Source organism: Loxodonta africana, chromosome 2 (assembly GCF_030014295.1).
Source record: "Loxodonta africana isolate mLoxAfr1 chromosome 2, mLoxAfr1.hap2, whole genome shotgun sequence".
NCBI lineage: Eukaryota > Metazoa > Chordata > Mammalia > Proboscidea > Elephantidae > Loxodonta > Loxodonta africana.
This window is the reverse complement of record NC_087343.1, coordinates 69,725,259-69,744,802: the sequence shown is the minus strand read 5'-3', so window position 1 is coordinate 69,744,802 and position 19,544 is coordinate 69,725,259. Positions and strand designations below refer to the sequence as shown.

The 19,544-nt window shown below is 40.2% G+C and overlaps 1 protein-coding gene across 1 annotated transcript in view; it reads left to right on the top strand.

The window, feature by feature from the left end:
* ADAMTS6 (ADAM metallopeptidase with thrombospondin type 1 motif 6) overlaps window positions 1-13,537 on the top strand; it is a 285,964-nt gene extending 272,427 nt beyond the window's left edge. The window contains exon 25 of the mRNA XM_003408062.4: window positions 8,858-13,537. Coding sequence (XP_003408110.1) covers window positions 8,858-8,967 — 110 coding nt within the window. The 3' untranslated portion in view covers window positions 8,968-13,537. The remainder of the gene's footprint in view (window positions 1-8,857) is intronic.
* The last annotated feature ends 6,007 nt before the right edge of the window (window positions 13,538-19,544 follow it).

The window sequence follows — 19,544 nt, the reverse complement described above, 5'->3', positions numbered from 1 at the left end:
ATGCTGAATTTTCTTATCCTTCACCTAAATAGATGTACTTTGTTTATTCATTTAGGCATTCATTTGAAACATCTGAATGCCTACTATGTACAAGGCACTATGGGGAGGTAGAGACAAATATGGCAGGCAGAAAGTTCAGGCTGTCCTCTCGTATAAAAACGGAGGCATGATCAAGTACGTGTACATGAACCATATCTGAAGCCACAGGTTTAAATTATGTAAGAAACCCAGCAATAGGGTTTTAAGAAGCAAAACGAAAAAAAGAACTGTCATGAAAAGATAACCAAATTATTTGTTAATAATTTTCAAGTGAATATTATATGCTCAAAAACCTATTAAAAAGGATGTTTTTCTTTTGATCAGATTTAGCCAATTTGAGAAACTTTAAAAAAAAAAAAAACCATATTCACTATTTTAAAATGTTTCCATAGGAATTTAATTTTAAGACGAGCAGTCATCTTGTATGTCAGGATGACAGAGCACCTCACATTTGCAAATGGTCTGCTTTTTAATATATATGCACCTCAACACAATAGGCTTATTGTAGGTATAATTTAGTATTTCACAGAAGTATATTCCCATTCTATGTTAATTTAAAATCACAATTTAATTTGCAAAATCTCTGGCTCTAATGCCATCAACTTCTTTTTTTCTCTTTGGTAAGGGACATTCTGGAAATATACCTTTATGTTAGGCTCTCTGTTTATATATATATATATATATATATATATATATATATATTTCGAGAGAGAGAGTGAGAGTTAGTCCCTGGGTGACTACCGCCCAAAAGATTGGTGGTTCAAATTCACCCAGAGGTGCCTTGGAAGACAAGCCTGGTGATCTGCTTCTGAAAGGTCACAGCCTTAAAAACCCTATAAAGTAGTTCTACTCTGCACATATGGGGTCACCATGAGTCAGAACTGACTTGGTGGCAGCTACAACAACAGCATATATTATCTTATATATCTCATATTTATATATATTATTTTCTATAATCCTGATAAGAACTCTGTGATAATTGGTATTACTGATGCGGAAACTGAGGCACAGAGATGGTTAGTAATTTATCCAAATTACAAAACTAGGAAGTGGTAGAGTCAGGATTTGAACCCAGATTTGCCAGAGTCCACAGGCATGTCAGTTTCAACTACATTTAAATGCTATTCCTAATTCACTCTTTAAAGCAGGAAATTTTGACACCAAATCAGTTATGAAGTTGAGACACTTCTGGCGTGGCCATCAGCCTAATTTAATATGTTGAGTCTTGGTCACTGCTGAAAGAGCTAGCTTTTTGATATGACCACAATATTGTGTATGTCTAAGTTATGTTTACAGCTTAACTTTAGGCCATTTTAGTAATTTCTCCAAAAGCTTCTCTATAGTGGATAATTATTATACATGAACTTTGCAGCTGAAGATGCAATACTATTTTCACAGTGGGTAAAGTATAATTTGCAACTGCATGTATTTCTATCTTAAAGAAATTAAAAAAAAAATAGATAGGTGTTAATATGAGGTTTCTTGGATGATTTGGAGGATGCCTCTTGGTCTTTCACTGCCTGGCCAAATCACTTTTTATTAATATTAATCCGAAGTAAACAAGACAATATTTTTAGCCTTCTCAGTAAAGGAGGGAGCTTTTAGGATATTGTTAATCCTACAAAGGATGACTAATCTTAGAATTGTTATTCCCTAAAGCTCTTGACTCATTGAAAAGAAAGAGGAATCGCTCTCTTTTTCAAAATTAGATTCAGAATACAAACAGAATGTCTGTCCCAACTGGTTTTGTGTGTTCTTTATCTTCCCAGTAGCATACAGTGAATGCTTGTAAGCACCTGAAACTATTTCTTCACTTAATCAACAGCCAGTTATTGAAATGTTTGCTGTGGTCATCCTCTGCTATGCACTACGGAAATTTTAAATACATTCATAAGTTTATAGTCTTACAGGACAGATAATTAAAAAGAAAAGAAAAAAAAAAAAAGACAAGGTGGAATGTGCTATGTGGAGCAATTTGCTCAGATGATAAGGGAGCTCAGAAGAAGGACCAATGACTCTTAATTTAAGGCAACCAAGGCAGGCTTCACAGATGAAGTAGTCTGTGAGCAGCCTTCATGTGTACTTGGAAAAACCCAGTTGTGTGCCCTGGGGGAAAAGGGGATAAGACAGTTGAGCTGAATCATAAGTTGTTATCTATAGAGATATGGAATAAGCAGAAAACATGGATTTCAAAAGAGAAGAGGCTATTGCATGAAAGTAAAGGGAAAATGGTCTGATGTGGCTTGTGGGAATCAGATAAGGGAGAGAAAGAATACCCCCTACTAAGGGGAGGTTGGGAGAGCAGCCCAGCATGGCTTATAGGGAACAAGTGAAGGTAAACTGGGGATTGATATGCTCAGGATGGCAGAGTGTAAAGGGGTAGAAGGAGGATAGCCTTGTGTGGGAGGAGAGTTAGAAAACTGTCCTAAGAGACCAGACTAGAGAAGAAGACTTTAACTAGGGCAGATATAGTAGAGATTAAAAGGAAGATGATGAATCGGGAAAAAAAAGAGAGAGAATAAAATGAAAAGAAGAATAAAAATAACCTAATGAACAATTAGATGGGGGATAAGAGGTATGGTGGTGTTTAGGATGACTCCCAGGTTTCGGATGTAGGTAACTGGGTACTATTAATCATAATAAGGAGTTTAGGTGTCTACGTACCTATAGGGAAATTGGAGTCCCTGGGCGGCACAAACAGTTAAGTGCTCTACTACTAGCCGAAAGGTTGGTGGTTTGAATCCACCCAGAGGTGCCTTGGAAGATAGGCCTGTTGATCTGCTTCCAAAAAGTCACAGCCTTGAAAACCCTATGTAGCAAATACTACTCTGCTTACATGGATGGAGCCGCTATGAGTCAGAATCCACTCAATGGCAAATACATTTGTCCCCAAAAGGCGTAATAAAATAATGGCATTTGAATAAGATAAAATAATGACAAAAGATTAAAGAAATAGAGGGCGTTTAAGGCAATAAGGAGCACTGGTGGTGCAGTGGTTAAGAGCTCGCCTGCTAACCAAAAGGTCAGCAGTTTGAATCTACCAGCTGCTCCTTGGAAACCCTATGGGGCAGTTCTACTCTCCCCTATAGGGTCACTATGATTTGGAGTTGACTTGACAGCAACGGGCTTGGCTTGGGCTTGGCTAAGGCAACAAAGGGTAGTAAGAGAAAGGCATCAAAAGTGGGGCATCAAGAAACTAAAAATAAAGAGAGGGAAATAGGACGAAGAAGAAGGGCGATACAATTTTCCATGTTCAACCTCTGCTTTTTTTTTTTTTTTAATTCCTAAAATCCTTCAGTGAAGAGTTGAAGCATTACAGGCATGATCTTGACAGACTGGCACTGATGAGGGTAACACAGTGTTGCTATTGAAAATGAATTACAGACACGAATATCACTGCATTTGAAATATTATTCAGAAAAAATTTTTAAAGCACATATGGCAGATGTAACTAGCCTGCTACTCAAGGTCAGAAATTCTATCCAAAATGCCATTTTATTAATTTTTCATTTAGTTTCAAGTTCCCTTGTAGTTTATATGGTGGGTTTTTTCAGCTTCTCAGGAGCACAAAACACTCTGTCATCTAGTATTTATTGCTGCCAGGTAATGATTCATGGTGTGCCATGAGCTGGTAACCAACCACGCAAAGGCGTGGTTGGTGTACATTGGTTTACTGGCCTGTGCTGTCTGAGGGCGGCTTTGGTGGGTATCAATCTCTCTCAGGTAAATGGGTCTGGGGAAGCTGGGAAGCTCCAGAAATTTCATACCATTATTCCTGGAACAAAACAGCTACTGAATTTGGGTTTGAATGTGGCCTCAAATGTATTAAATTCACTGAAAGGAACAATAAAGGTCATTTGAAGCCTTTGATTTCAAGACGGTGAGGAAGACCAGTTTTTCTTTGCCACTTCAAAGAGCTCATAGTCCACTTTAGCATCCAGGTTCACTTTCCTGGCTGTCTAGTTTGGATGCAACCTTGGATTTGGGTTGGGATCATACCTCCTTGAGGCCTAACGTTGGTGGCACCAAAAGAGTAAGACTGGGTATAAAAACAAACTGAGAAAGCAAAGAGAGAAAGGAATGGTTTAGCCCATGATAAGATGAAGTCAAAATACAGTTCCATAGATGATATCACCTTGCTTCCAGGATAAAAAGAAGCTGGTGGACTGTTCTCATTTTAATGAATAACATCAAGTTCTCAGTGAAACTTGGCATTTCATCATTTTCCAGCCTGAATATATAAAACATCAAGGGCTCAAGTGCAATTTTATCAGGAAAAGTACACCTCCCCCGCCCCAGCTCCTACACTGCACATGCATAGCTTTTGCCATCTCACTTCTCACCGGGCTCTGCATTTCCATGGGCAGTTTGACAGAGGTACAGCTGTTTGTACTTTTTCAGTCCAAAAAATAGACGCTTAGGTGCCTAAGTCATAACTCTACTGTGTTCTTCCTCTGAATTTCATAAAGAGCTTACAGGCACAGAGAACATTCATTCTCCAAAGAGAGACGCTGATTAGTCCAAGCTAGTTATGGAAGGACTTGTCCCTATGTATCCCCACTCACTGCAATGATACAAATTAGGCAGAATTGGCAAGAGTTTTTTTTAATGAAATAAATACAAGAGCCCATTGCCTTTGAGGAGTTAGTCTTGTATTACTTGGGCCAAGTCAAGCCTTCAGAATCACAGTGAATCTGAATTTAATTGTCTCCTAAACTTGCAAGCCTCTGTTCAGTGTGAGTATTTGGAAATCATGTCTTTTAGGTTCTGAGTTTTGAAAGATTAATGTAAAGCATCTGGGGAAAACCCACTGGAACACCAATGATAAATAGGTTCATGTGTTGCCTATGAAACAGGTTGTCTAATTTTATCATTCAAGGCTACCAAAACACAGACTACCAGTGAGACCCACTCCTGCCAAGATTCTAATGGGTCCAGTTCACATCACAGGGCCTGGGTGCTGGCTTTCAGGCTTTAATGTATTCCCAAGTCTCCTGAAAGAATTTGAGAATACTCCATACATTGTCATTCCCACCAAAAGTCACTGGCCTCAAGTAAAGTGCAATTCCTCCCCACCTCCCACCCCTGGGAGGAGGGGTAAAAAAGGAAAGACTAGCTAGGTCCACACAGTGTTTCCTAGAAACCACTCAATGAGGACCTCTCACCCTTCCACTAAGGCTGATGAGAATAAAGGTAGAAAGAGTGTCTTGTCATTCTCCACCCAGGAGAGTACTTAGCTGGTACATGGTGACAGTGGAAGAGGAAATCAGGCTCTTTCATCTTTAATCCTTGACCTTATTGGCTCGGATTCCACCACTTGAAAGGCAGTAGAGATAAGTATATCTGCATGAAGAAAATACAATAGTAAACACCAAACCTTCAAAACAGATCTCTTACAGAGTGATTATATTATGAAAAGACTTCTTAAACTAAAAGATTCTTTTAAATAGATCTCCTAGCATAAATGTCTATTTGCAAATTGTATACTACTTGGACATATAGAAACTTTGGGTTTTTAGGTATTGTAAGTGTTCTCTAGAAGTCAATGCCAACTGAAGATGAGTAAGAAATTAAGACAGAACATTCCTGTTATTGTCTTTATTTCAAAGGTAAAATGTGATTTAATTTACACATAATTTTCCCAGAATGGTGTTATCACATAAATAAGTTGTATTGTGTCTTGACTCAAGGGCAGGAGTGAAAAGACTGGTTATTTCATGTTTTCAATGGACGTTGAAGATAAAGCAGACTATTAAAGTGGTAGATTTTATAATTAAGCTTTCTTAACTACATCAGCAAAACCTCAGTCAGTTAATCCAAAACCATCCTCTCCAGCTAAACTAAAAGTGATGGATGTGCAGAACGCACCAATATAGTTTAAAACTGCTACTAATATTTTTAAGATTGTATTCAGCGTTTTGTAATAATGAGGCTTTAAAACTTCTTGGCGTGTTTAAAAACCACAATTTTACTCATATAACTTTACAAAATTTAAAAAGGAAGATATAGCTGAAGACAAGTAACCTAACAGGGATATTGACTGGGAAGTTCAGAAGGGGACACCCTGGCAGTTGGCTTCCAGCCTACCCCTAGGCTAAATATTGCTCCCGGACAAAGGGCTGTGCTCTCAGTCTCTGTCCAGGAGGAGCAGCTTCTCGTTTCCAGCACTCTTCTAAGGAGCAGAATTCCTGACTGTTTATGTTTAACTACTTATAACCTCAAAGGGTGAGTGATAAGTAGTTGGGGGGGGGGGTGCAACTTACAAATCTTTTATTCTATTCTTTGTTTATATCTATTATTCAATCTTATTCCAAAGTCTAAATCTAAACGAAAAATCTGTAAATTTGCTTAGCTCAGAATTTTTCTGGTCTAGCAACTCTTCCAAAAATGGAATAATGCATCTCACAACAAAGTTATGCTCCAGAGAATATTCTTTGTTTTGTCTTGACACTGATTTGTATCTTTAGAGTAATATTTTCTCAGTAGTAAGCTAAATGTTGCACCCTCATTGAGATGTTCAGAGCCCAACCCACTGCTTTTTTCCTGTCATCAGGTGATAAAAGATTATAATTAACAATGACCATAGTAATAATAACTCAATAACTCCCACTTATTGAGTACTTTTTAATGCATCAGATGCTATTCTAGGTGCTGTACATAAGGTTATACATGTGGTTATACATATTGCACATAAAAGTAGTTATCATACTCATCCCTATTTTGCAGGTGAGGAAACTTAGGCACAGAGAGAGTGTAAATAATTTGCTCAGAGTCATAAAGTTTGTAAATGGTAGAGCTAGGATTAAACCCAGGCACTCTGACTTCTCATTTCATTTCCTTGGACTATTAAAAGGGAAAACAACCAGTCCTCCTCTATCTGCTTATCAATTAAATTATTTCTCTATTTTGGCCAGGAAGGCCAAATCTAAAGCTTATTTTGTACTTTAAGCAGTCCCACCAAGCCCTGTTACAGAATATGGTAGAGCAGTCATCTCTGCTGGTTGGCTGACTGCCCCATCAGGATGGTGATTTGGAACTGAGTGACGTTGTGTCAGCAAGGACATGCTCAGCTTTCTCATCACTTTGATACTTGCATTACCTTGACAATATACCACTCTTGGTTAACACTGATAAAGCTTCTTTTTTTTTTCCCCCACAAAAAATATTCTCAGCCCAAACTTTTGGTTACTTTCACTGATCTTGAGAGGAAAAGAAAAACTAATACCTAGTTACCTCCAAATTAAAATAGATGGAAGTCGTTTTACCTAAGATTCAAACTTGATCCACCAAATACCATCTGTTTTTTTTTGGGGGGGGGGGCATGCAAAATTTAAAGAAGTTTTTCATGCCCCTCCTAACTTCTTTCAGCCAAAAGTTAAATTTATTGAGAATCTTCTTGTGGAATGTTTCTACTCAAATTTCTAACTACTATTCTCTTTGTAAGTCAAGTCTTAAGCAAGGGAATTTGATGGTAACAGAGCTTATATTTTCATAGGACTTGGGGGTTCCAGGTGCAAATTTTAAGTCTTTCACTCACTTTAGTGAAATTAATAAAATTATTTACCTTACTCTGCAATAATAAGAACTAGAAACTTTCCCATTTCTGTACACTTTATCTTCTATGTTAATTATATGGCTCATATACTATGTACTTTACCTTGCAGAACTCTAATGGATTTCTGCAGCCAGGAAAAAATGAGTACAATAAACAAACAAGCATACAAACAAAAATGTTCTGTTACACTGAACTTTACCCAGTGCTCTGCCTGGTTCTTAATTACCCCGTACAATTTACCCAAGATGCTTTAGTATAACCACCTGGAAAAATGAGGGTGGAACTTTGATTCTGGGAGGCATACGGAAATTTAATTTGTTGGTTTACAAAGTATTTCTAAAATCCCCAGGTAAAAGTGACTGGAGTACTGGAGAAGAATATTATTAGCAGGAGCAATGGGGAAACTGGGTTCGGGGTGGGGGTGGGGGGTGGTACTGAGAATCAAAGGCCTACATCCCTTTCTCTACACTGGCCCCTCAGTGCCACCTTCTGCAGTCAGCCTCAAGGGAAGATGAGGAAAGAATCCTTTATTCGCTTTCTGGCTTCAAGAACCACAGACAGCAACTGTGGCAGTTCTAGCACGGAGGAGAAAATACACATAGGAAAAAAGGAGGCCATGTCTCACTTTCAAATTAAAAAAAGACATTTCTACATGTTTCCATAACCCACAGACTGCTGCCATTTGAGACCAACCCCTCAAAGCTTTTCTCTTTGTCTGGTGTAGTTGCTGAATCTAGGCCACTGTCAGCAATCCTTTTCATTCATCCAGGCCCATCCCAGTGCCTCACAGATGCAGAGATTATCTTGAGGCATGTGTACTTTGGTATCAAACAATGCAACTCATGTTTGATTTTGGATAACCTTGCACTGTTAAATAAAATAACCCTTGAGAAAGAAGCAATAAAAGTTCTGTAAGAAAAATGACTCATGTTTCCAAGCTGTCTAAAATGATCACTTATCCCAACAAATGGTAATTCTTTCAAGACACAGTGGGCATGCACCATACTTATAAAAGTCTGGGAGAAAAGCCTTGCAAATATTTTTTTTTTTTCAAATTTGTGTTAAAATATATCAAAAGAATATTTCTGGTACGCTATACCAGACAGGCTATGCTTAAAAACAAAAACAAAAACCACATGCATATAAAAGCCAAGGTGGGTTGGCCAAAGGGGGGTCCTTGCTAAACATTCAGGCTCATCAGCTTGTTTATGTCCTTGTTTATATGCCTCTAATTGTTTTCCACTTTTTGCCCCCATTTGTTAGAGTGCAAAGATGTGAACAAAGTGGCTTATTGCCCACTGGTGCTGAAGTTCAAGTTCTGCAGTCGAGCATACTTCAGACAGATGTGTTGTAAGACTTGCCAAGGACACTGACCCACGGAAAGCCAAAGAGAGAGCCTTGTCATTTCATCGTGGAAACGCATCCATCAAAGAGAGCCACCCAGAGGAAGAGGATTGAGGTCCTTGCAAATGCATTACCCTGTGGAAAACGTAACCACTGGTCAGTCCTAGCTGACAGGATTTCAATATTATTTTAACTTCTGTGAAGTGGGATTTATTGATCCAAAGTGCTGGACACAGTATTAGGGGGAAATGCCAGATTGGAGAGATCCAAACAACACAGGGAGACTTGCTTACTGTGGAACGTTTGCGTTCTTTCGAGTAAATCCAATAGCCTGTTTACCTCCTTGGACCATTAAAATAATTTTTATTATGGACTTAGCAATGACACTGAATCCATTTGTATTTAAAACTGTTTAAAATGTAGCCGTTATGACTTGGTCAACTATGGAAGTAAAGAAGATGCAGAAATCTAAAGTCATAGCTTAAAAATATTTACTATACTTTATCTCACTACAACAGCACCACAATTTAAATTATAAAACTGGCTTTGAACTGTAATTTAAGGAGCAATTATAAATCAAAAGTAATGAAAGTTTGTATTATTTTTCTTCATTCCACTTAATTTCCTTAGGAATAATCCCCCTGTTCTGAACACTGCTGTGAGCCATACATAAAACTATATTAAACCAAACAACAATGAAGAACTTAGTTTAAAGCAGTGCATCAGTTACTGCAGCTGTGCAAGTCTATAAATCCAGTGCTAAAAGGCTGTGGCCAACTTGCCATTGTGCAAGTGAAGCTGAGATTTCCATTAAAACTTTAAGAGAAAAACATTTCAATCTCACACAGAAGCCAGACCTGAGGTATGGTAGAGGCTGAAGTCCTAGGCCCTTTGCCGCCATCATGCAGGATGCCTCAGTTCTTATCTGAGTCACCCCAATTCACTTGTGTTTACATCCTCACCAGCCGCAGAACGGCTTCTCCCTGACAGACTGTTGCACGCATGTTGAGCTTACTGAGATGATACCATGCAAAAGATCAACTGGCTCGGTAACAACCAGGCAGACCCTTTTGCAATTTGCTGACAATTATGATGGGTTCCAGATGTCCTTTCTTTGATATGGTGGAAGGGCATTTATTTATATGAGAGCAAGTGTGTGTGTGGGGGGAGGGGCGCTTTGAGTGTGTGGATAGATGAGTGTGCTTGCACATAAATGTGCTATTTCTGTGAGTTTTAAAGTAGGCAAGGGATAACAACCAAAGAAGAAAAACTCATGAAGACTAGCGATCCTAAAGCATAATTTTAATAGTCACCCAACCAAGTATTTTGTATTTTTTTATGGATACTCTGAATGGCAATCAAATGTGAAACCCAGTTTCTTGGGCAAGTCAAATCCTAGAATCAAATGCACCTAAATTAAAATGACTAGCTCAGATTTTCCAAGTTTCACATCCTCATTAAAAGACTCAACACTTAGATTTTAAAAGAGAGGCACTTGTTTATATTAATATTTTCTTCTTGGACACTTGTAGCTTGCAGCAGGTACTCAGCGGATGTCCCTGTTCCTACAGCCTCCTTTGCTGTAGTTCACCATGTGTACACCTAAAGATCGAAACCAAATGGCTGCTTGGTAAAGATAATACTTGCAGTTAAAGAGCATGTTTGACTTAAATCCATCACTGTTCTGAAACTACATGCCAGGTGTGTCACATAAACCGTGACCTAATGTGAATGATTAGGTTTTTTCAGAAAGGAATAGATTTTTATACCTAAACTTCCATGTTTGATTGGCCAGCTGGCATGGGAAGTTGTTCTGCATGCTCAGTCATGGCCGTCGGATCTCATCACTTGCTTTCTATCGCAGCACCACAACACACATCCCTGAGCTTCCCAGAGAAAGCTGTTGACGACACACAGGAGTGTCCTGCGGGGGCCTCTCTATGCTGCCCTTACATGGACAGTCCAAGTGCCATTTCAGCCATTCAGTGAAGGGAGGGCCACCCACAGACGCACGGCACCAGCACTGACTTCCCTTGGTCCTTTTCAAAGAACAGTTAACTTGGTGCTAATGTGCCCTGGTGAATTTTTTTAAAAAGAATGAGAGAAAAGGGTAGTTTTGTGGCATTTTAGGCATAGGTTTGCTATCAGGATCTGATTTTCTCCAGGACACCAATATAAATATCAGTTTCTGTTTCAAAAAGGTTTTTTACATGAATAACTACAGAATTTTTTTTTTTTTTTTTTTACCTCACCTGGAAACTAACATTGTGGAGGCCTGTTTCCTGGGCACTGCATGGCACTCCGACTGGTGCTAGATGAGGAGGGCAGCCAGCGTTCCGTCTGGGACAGGCAAGAGCTCCGAGGTCAGGAGGCAGAGACCTCTCTGGGCAACATCAGATTACTTTTCTAAGGGAACCAAGCACAGAATACAATGAGATTTACACATTTTCAAACAGATGTGAATTTATACCTGAGTGGGGGGAAAAACGATACTCCACAGCATATCACAATACTGCTGCTACTCTAGCCACCCACATGGCTATATTATGCTCTATTCCTATCTAATAATAGCTGGGCATGGGGGCAGCCCTCCAAAAGTAGTGAGCTATACTACTTAGGGAGTCCCAAGGAAACCCATACCCCACTAGCTGAGAACAGTGTCAGCCACCAGTTAGAAAGGCCTAACAAAAAAGGAAAGGTAAAATGTACCCAACTGATTAAACTCCTTGAGATACATATGACTTCCCAACAGTCCATTTCATTAGGAACTTTTTTATTTGAGTGAATGTCACCTAGGTATCCTTAATAATACAGAACAAAATTACCTTTGTATTATTGTTATTAGTTGTTGCTTATTATTTTATACTCAATATTAATGTGGTACACTGTTACTTTTTTTTTGCTTTCGTAAATTATATTCTAATTTATTGCTGTGTTTTCTAACACTTGTCCTACATTCATTCTCCTGCTTGTAATGAAAATGAAAAAGACTTTGTAACACTTGATGGAGTGAAATTCCACACAAGGCACAGATTTTTTTTAACATAGATAATTTAGTAAAAATAAAAATTCAGCTTGTAATAATGATTCAGACGGAAGTTGTCTATTCCCTGAAAAGCTGGTGTTAAAATTGCAGTAGAAACAGTTTATCCCATGGGACACCACGGCTATGTTACCTAAATTATATGGGTAGTATCCAGGATTGAGGTAATTTGTAGCATCCCTCCTGTCCTTCTCAGAGATTGCATCTATATGTGTGAATACTTCAGTCATACTAAACGCAAAGGCTTCAGACATTTATGGCGCAGCTATGTCCCCGGATGCCACTAGGCAGTTATTCTGAGAGGAGGAAGGAAGTCAAAATGGGCTACTGTCACACACCTTCAATCACTTGGCCCACAATTCTTTTCTCAGCATGTCTCTACTTTCTTTGCCCTCCATGTAAATTCTTTAGTATAGAAGGTAGATCCAAGATATTTGGTTGGGGGAAAGGTGTTCAACAAGAGAATTCATATTTGAAGGATTTTTCTACTGAAGTTCAGCAGCAGCATAGAAATGTGTTGGGGATGTTTTTCTATCTTCAGACATTTCCTTTTAGGTAATGGCTCTGTAACTAAGTAACTAATGGCTCTGCTTTGGCTGAGCTTGCACGCTTAGCGAATTGAGCGCTTACAAAATGACAGTTTCCTCAATTACATAACAACGTGTGGTATGGAGGAGCAAAATTATGCTTTTTAGTCCACTTACCCTCTCACTTCTGTACACATACATCCAATCTTACATATTAGAAGAAATCAGGTTGGGCCAAGTGAGATGGTCAGATAGTGTTAAGTGAGTATATTTCTGCAAGGTCATCCTAGGAGCCTAAAGTGGCTGAAATACTGCGAAGACCCGGTGTACCAACCGTTTTAACCTCCCGCTGTGGTAGCAAAGGATAGCTCTGCTGGGGGCCAAGGGATCAAGCCTAGAAACAAGGCTTGCCTCAGTTTAGAGTCTTCAGAGTCTTATCTACAGCTGTTTTCAAGCTTCTAATCAAACACTGTTCTCCCTCTGAAATATCTAAAGGCATTACCCTTCTGCTTAGGTACTAGCCTCAAGGACATCGCCCTCCATAAGATTCTGCTCCCCACCATCCATCACTGGGATCATCCTTAATCCTTTACGCTCCTGAAGGCCAGGTGGCTTTTTTCAAGGAAATTAAGAAGAAAGTTGGATGTTGATCTTGGTAACAAAAATGTGTGAATTTGCATGGCTAGGACAAAATTCCTTTAAAAAGAAGAAAAATAATTCAGGGAGGGGGAAAAATATCCCAGCCCAGGAGGACTGGAAAATTCTAAATAAGCGGTCACAGAAAAGAGTAAAGATCAATCGATGAATAAAAAATGTGACAGATAAGCTGTGTTTGAAATTCTGTCTCATTCATATCATCAGAATATGTGGAATAAACTAACATGTTTTTTAAAAGAACAGCTGTTCACAGTGGTTTTGTGCCTCAGATTCAAAACCTCAACCTGAAACTTAAAAAGGAAAATAGTCTTTTCTCATTATTTTCTTTGAGGATTTCTTGTCCCCTATTTCTATTTCATCTACAGACGATATCCAAGGGAGAAATGGAATTGGTTTTCAAGCTGATTCCACTCCTTGGGTGAAATCTAGGTTACGCCCATGTTGTCATCAGGTAGGTGGCTCCCCTTAGACCATGGAAACTTTGACCTGCATGGTGATGAAAGCTAATTTTCACTGCAATGTCCTGTGTCCTGTGTTCACTGTGTCCAAAGGGCCCCAATAGGGCCTGATGTCCTCAGCTCCAGAGTTTGGGGAGCTTAAATATTCCCATTCACTTCTGGGCACAGATCATGCCTGACCACTCAGGTTTAATGGCCGAGACCTTAAGGCTTGTGAAATCCAATCAAGAGGTATCTTTTTGGATCTGTGGCTTGGATATTTTACCTTACAGGGGAGATTTTACATGAGAGAGGGAAAGTTATCCACTCACAGGCGCAAGGCCTCACAGAAGTCAGACTGCCTTCCTCAGGCCAAGAGCTCTGCAGTGGGTGGCCTCCATTAGCTCAAGGCCTCTGTAGTTCTTGGGGGTCCAGAAAGGGCAGTTGTGGAGAGCATACTACCTTATGTGCCCACAGAACTGTGCTCACTTTGGCATTCCTGTTGGCAGAGCAGTAATTGTGAGATGAAGCTCTGAGATCCCAAGCAAAGGTGGCAGGAAGAATTTCTAGTCTAGGGCCAGTCCAGGCCCACTCCATCTAGACAGGCACTTCACTCTTTGATTGAACAGGTTACAACATCCATTGGATGAGTCATCAGTCACCATTTACAGGTGTCAAAACTGAGGTTCAGAGAGATTGAATAAATCCCTGAGGGTTGCAGAACCAGCGAGGGGAGGCTGACTCCACTTCTTTGGCATGCAGAGGGCAGGTGCCTGCTCTACATCTGAGAGGGGGAAGTTGGGAAAGGTGCCCCTCTGCCAGAGAGAAATTGACCCTCCAGGCCAGAGAAAATTGGATCCCCCTAAAAAAAAAAAAAAAAATTTTTTTTTTTTTTTTTCCTGGGAAACAGTGGGCCCAAGGCCTTGGGAGGAGCCTCAAGGGTCAGGGGAAGGTAAAAACTGGGCATATGTCTTGGTAGGTGGTGGTATTCTCAATGAAATTCCAATGTCTGGTGACCAAATTCCAACTGATTTCTAAATTAGAGTTTGTGGGAACAGGAAGAAAGGAAGGTCAGAGACATCCTAGGATAAAAGGTGTCTGCAACTGCAGTTAGCAACCAAGCACCTATAACCTGAAGGGTTCTCACCAACCCTGTAATGTCTTTTTTTGAGTCACAGAGCCTGTCCCTGCCTGACAGTGACCCATCCCATTTCCAGACAGACCAGATGGCCTAGCTGACCTATTTCAATACAACTGGAGCAGAATGATTTCGTGTTAGCTTCAGGATATATTTTGAGTGAGGAAGAAAGGTGGGATTCTCTCTGTTTTAGTCACAGCAGGATCATCGGGGCTTGAAAAATCTGCAGCAAACACATTCTTTGACCTTCTGTGGTAGGTCCACAGAGTGGAACCAGGTGTTCTTTCAGCCCATGCCAGAATGTATTGGCCGCCCAACTGGCCACCTGCCTCTATCCCACCAACGGGGCTTTGGCTGGCCTTCTACCAAACAGCTGCTCTGAGAGCCACAGGTGGCCACCCACACTCATGCCCAGGCCGGCAGCTGCACTGGCCTTTCTCAGCTGGCAAGATAGCCCCGAGTGCTCCTCTGCCCCTCTGCCTCAACTCCTCCCCAAGAGCTGAGGAGAAGAAAAACAAAGCTTAAACTCACTAAGGAATTACTTCCTCACAAACCTGTTATGTGTCTCAAAGGCATCAAAAAGTGTAGTGTTCTCTTCCCTTAATATCATCAATTTTAGTATTTTATTTCTAATAATTCAAGTTAGTCTGATGTAAATGAATTAAAATTTAGTGCCCATTTGTCATTTGTATTATTGTTAAAATAAAAATCTCCCAGGGCTATGAACCTATATGAATATGAAAGCAAAGGAGAATGACATTCCAATATGAAAAAATGTAGCCAGTATCTGGGAAACCATCCGGGGTGCCTAATTAATGGCCACATACAAAAGCATTTCTTGACATACTAAACAAACACAGAAATGGCTGAAATATAATATGCACTTAAAGTAGGCAGCAAAAAAATTATCATAGTCACGCTAATAGCAAAAAAAATAATGATTTGATTCATAGTTTTAAACATTAGAACACAAAAAGGCAAAATTGAGAAATCAAATATTTTATTGTTTTCTAGATTAAAAAGAGAAAATATGTGTTGAAATTAGGAGAAAAAATACATAACCTGGGCCTGCATTTAGCTTGGAAGATTTTCAGAACGTAGGTTGTTGGGCCAGGAAAATGTCATTACCTGATGTGCTCAGGGTCCGAGTTCGCCATCCCCAATGTGGGAAGCTCCTGCTGGAGGGAAGTAGTGGGTGATTCCTGTTTTCTTTCAGCCCACATTTAATCTCAATTGCAGAGACTATATGTATAAACAATCTCCTATGTCTGGCTTTTTAAATCAACACATTAGAACTTAACTATCCAAATGAGTGTTGTCCCCTTCCATGTAATCACCGGGGATCACTCTGTAGTTATTCTAAGAGTTTAACCATCATCCAAAACAGCTTTAAAACTGCTTCTTTAGACTTTCTCCTGGTGCCTGTGTCTTACATTCTGTGGGGAAGCAAAACCAGTGAAGCATAAAGTGTGTATATATACCAAAAGGTTGGCAGTTTAAATCCACCAGCTGCTCCTTGGAAACCCTAGGGGGCAGCTCTATTCTGTCCTATACAGTCGATATGAGTCAGAATAGACTCGACAGCAGCAGGTAGGTATACATACATACATACATATACATAGAGGGAGAGATTTTTCTAAAGGAAATGGCTTGTGCAGTTGTAGAGGCTAACAAGTCCCAAGCCTGTGGGTCAGGCATCAGGCCAGAGGCTTCTGCTGACTCATGTAGCTACAGGGGCTGACAAACCCAAGATTGGCAGGTCAGACGGCAGGCTACTGGCTCACAGGCTGCAGAAGCTGATGAATCCTGATATCAGCAGGTAAGTTGCTAGCTCAAGTCCCAAGAACCAGAGGTCAGATGATGATGAACTAGATGCAGGATCCAAGACAAGGGCCTTGCTGAAACATCCATTGATATACTGTAGGCTGGCCACACTCCCCCCAAAAAACTCCCTTTCAACTGATTGGCTGCTCATAACAGATCTCATCATGGAGTTGATTACATCATTACATACCTGCCAAATTTACATCATAACTGCCAAGCACTGAGAATCACAGCCCAGCCAGTTGACACACTGCCTTAACTTAACCATCACAGTCTGTGACATTCTTCCAACAGTCTCCCTGGTGGTATTTTCTTGTAAGGATGAATTTAATTTTCCCAAAAGCCCAAAATCACTCAAAACCAAGTCTGGTGAGTAATTTGCATGTAATCATTTTGGCCAAAAAATAGCTTATATGTCTTAAAAATTGACCTCAAGTGATACCATGAAAGGAACTCCAAATATGCTTTCAAAAAAGCAGCATTATTTGGAGAAGCGACTAAAGGATTTTATTTGAAGTGACTATTTTAAAGGATTTTATTCATTTGAATACAAAAATACTAGTGTTTTTGTCTAAAAATTATTGGCACTGCATTATAATACAACTTTAAATTAATATAATACTGCATTTCACTAGCGCTTTGCAATTTCCAGCTCTAAGATTATCTGGAGCCTGGACCACCTACCTAAACAATGCTATCTGGAAGGGAGAAGAAAGATCTCTGGCCTCTCTGAGGATTGAATAACTCTTAAACCCAGGAAGCTGAACCGCTTCCCCAGACCCTGAGAATTAGCAAACATCTGTCCTTACAAGATTCTTCTTCCTGGAGCCTCTAAAGTAAAAACTTTCCTCCAGAGGGGTTAATCAATAGAGGTCTGTCAGCAACATTAATGAAGCGCTGCTGCGTATGCAGACTCCAAGCTGTGCTTCCTCACCACTGAGTTGGGGAGATGTAACCATACAGATGTGCTCCGATTTACACACTTGTGCGTGTGTCCAGTTTTTGTAGCCTGAGTCATCTTCCATTGGCTTACATGATAATTCCAGGATGAGCCTTTTCACTAATCCTTAACTGGCTCTGTGTATGAACACAATTTAGCATTGAGTGTCTTCTCCTGTAGCCAGCCTTCCTCCTACAGCTTTCCAGAAAGTTGTTAATGATATGTAAACAAATTCCTACACACATGGGGGAGAATTCCAACAGCAAATCTTTTGAAGAGGATAATAATTTCCTTATTTATCTGACTTTGAAGGTGGATTTTCACCTTTTTTTATATATAAAACATATACTATAGACAAGGATATAAAAATAGACATGTCAAGACACAAACCAAAAATTTTTTCCAACATTTTGGGAGAACTTACCTTAAAATTCATAATTTTTAAATTATTTTTTTTTACCCTGAAAGAACTGAATCATTTTTAATTCACACCCCCTAAGCAGTTTCAAAAAGTCTCTTTGGATGGCCAAGAATTCCTGTTTCCCAAAGTTGGCAATGATAGTAACATTCGTGGACAATTGTCACTCTGGACTTCAAGATCAAGAATCAAACTTTAGACATGGGGGTGGCATCTGACTTCCTCTAACTTCACAAGGGGGAAGGAGAATCAATATCAACAGCCCGAGCCTGATTCCTGTGAGGCAGAGGTCAGGCATGCCTTTTCTCATCACCATCTTTACCAATTCCAACACAAACAGTCCCTTCCACGGCCCTCTGTACTTCTTTGCTGGGTTCGATAATTCATTGCAATGGCCAGAGAGAACTCACAGACAATATTTATGATTATGGGGTTTAGTAGGGACAATTCAGGTTCAGGAATGCCCAGGATATAGCTCTTCCACCTGGAGAGCCTCTTCTCAGCTGTGCCCGCAGGCACAAGGCTCTAGGCCTCTGCCTTTCTCAGGCTAGTGTAACAAAGCTCTTTCAGCTCTGCCAATAATCGCCCTGAGGTCTGCCAGTAAGCCTCAGCCCACAGATGCTCAGCTCTAGCTCCCGGGGTCAGCAAACCTAGCTCCACCCAAGTGCCTGGAGGCACCCTACTCTGCCAGCACGTCTCCTGCTTAAAGGCGCTCAGTTTTCTCGCTCTGTAGGCAGGGCTGTCTCCTCCCAGTGTTCTGGTTCTGCTGCTACCATTTCTCTGTCACTGCTTCTCATTGTCTTCAGTGTTATAGCTCTCTCTCTCCGTCTCCTGGTTCTAGGAGCTTCTCAGCGCAGAGATCCCAGGTCCAGATGATGCGCTCCACTCCCGGTTCTTCTTTCTTGGTGTTGGTAAGATCTTTCCTCCCGCCTTTGGGATGGCTCATTTTAAGCCCAGCAGGATGGCAAAACCGACCACTCCCTTCTTTAGGGTTCCATAGACCTTATTTGCATGGTCCCACCCCCACACGGGTGCTATGAACTTTAATTGCGTTATTGGCAAACTTTCCAATCCCTTTGGTGAATCACAATTATCTTATTTTTATCATCCCAACCAATCGCTTGGGTGGGAGTCACAAGACCATGGTGAGAAAGGCCATACAAAAGCGATCCATCACACCACAGTAGTGCATAAATATTTTTTGCAAAAATATTCTAAACAAAGAGATCTTTTTCGCCAGCTTTTTCATAATAACTTAATTGCCTATCATCTACTAGGAGATTTAAAAAAAAAAAATCAAACCCATTGCTGTCGAGTTGATTCCGACTCATAGTGACCCTATAAGACAAAGTAGAACTGTCCCATAGGGTTTCCAAGGAGCACCTGGTGGATTCAAACTGCTGACCTTTTGGTTAGCAGCCATAGCTCTTAACCACTATGCCACCAGGGTTTCTGGCTAGGAGATAAGACCCGGTAAAATAGAGTTCATTCAGGGACCTCAAATGAAGAAAAGAATGAATGATTATGTATTTACTTAAACCAATGTCCTTCATATAGGTGGAGCCCTGGTGGCATGGTGGTTAAGAGCTTGGCTGCTAAGCAAAAGGCTGTCAGTTCAAATC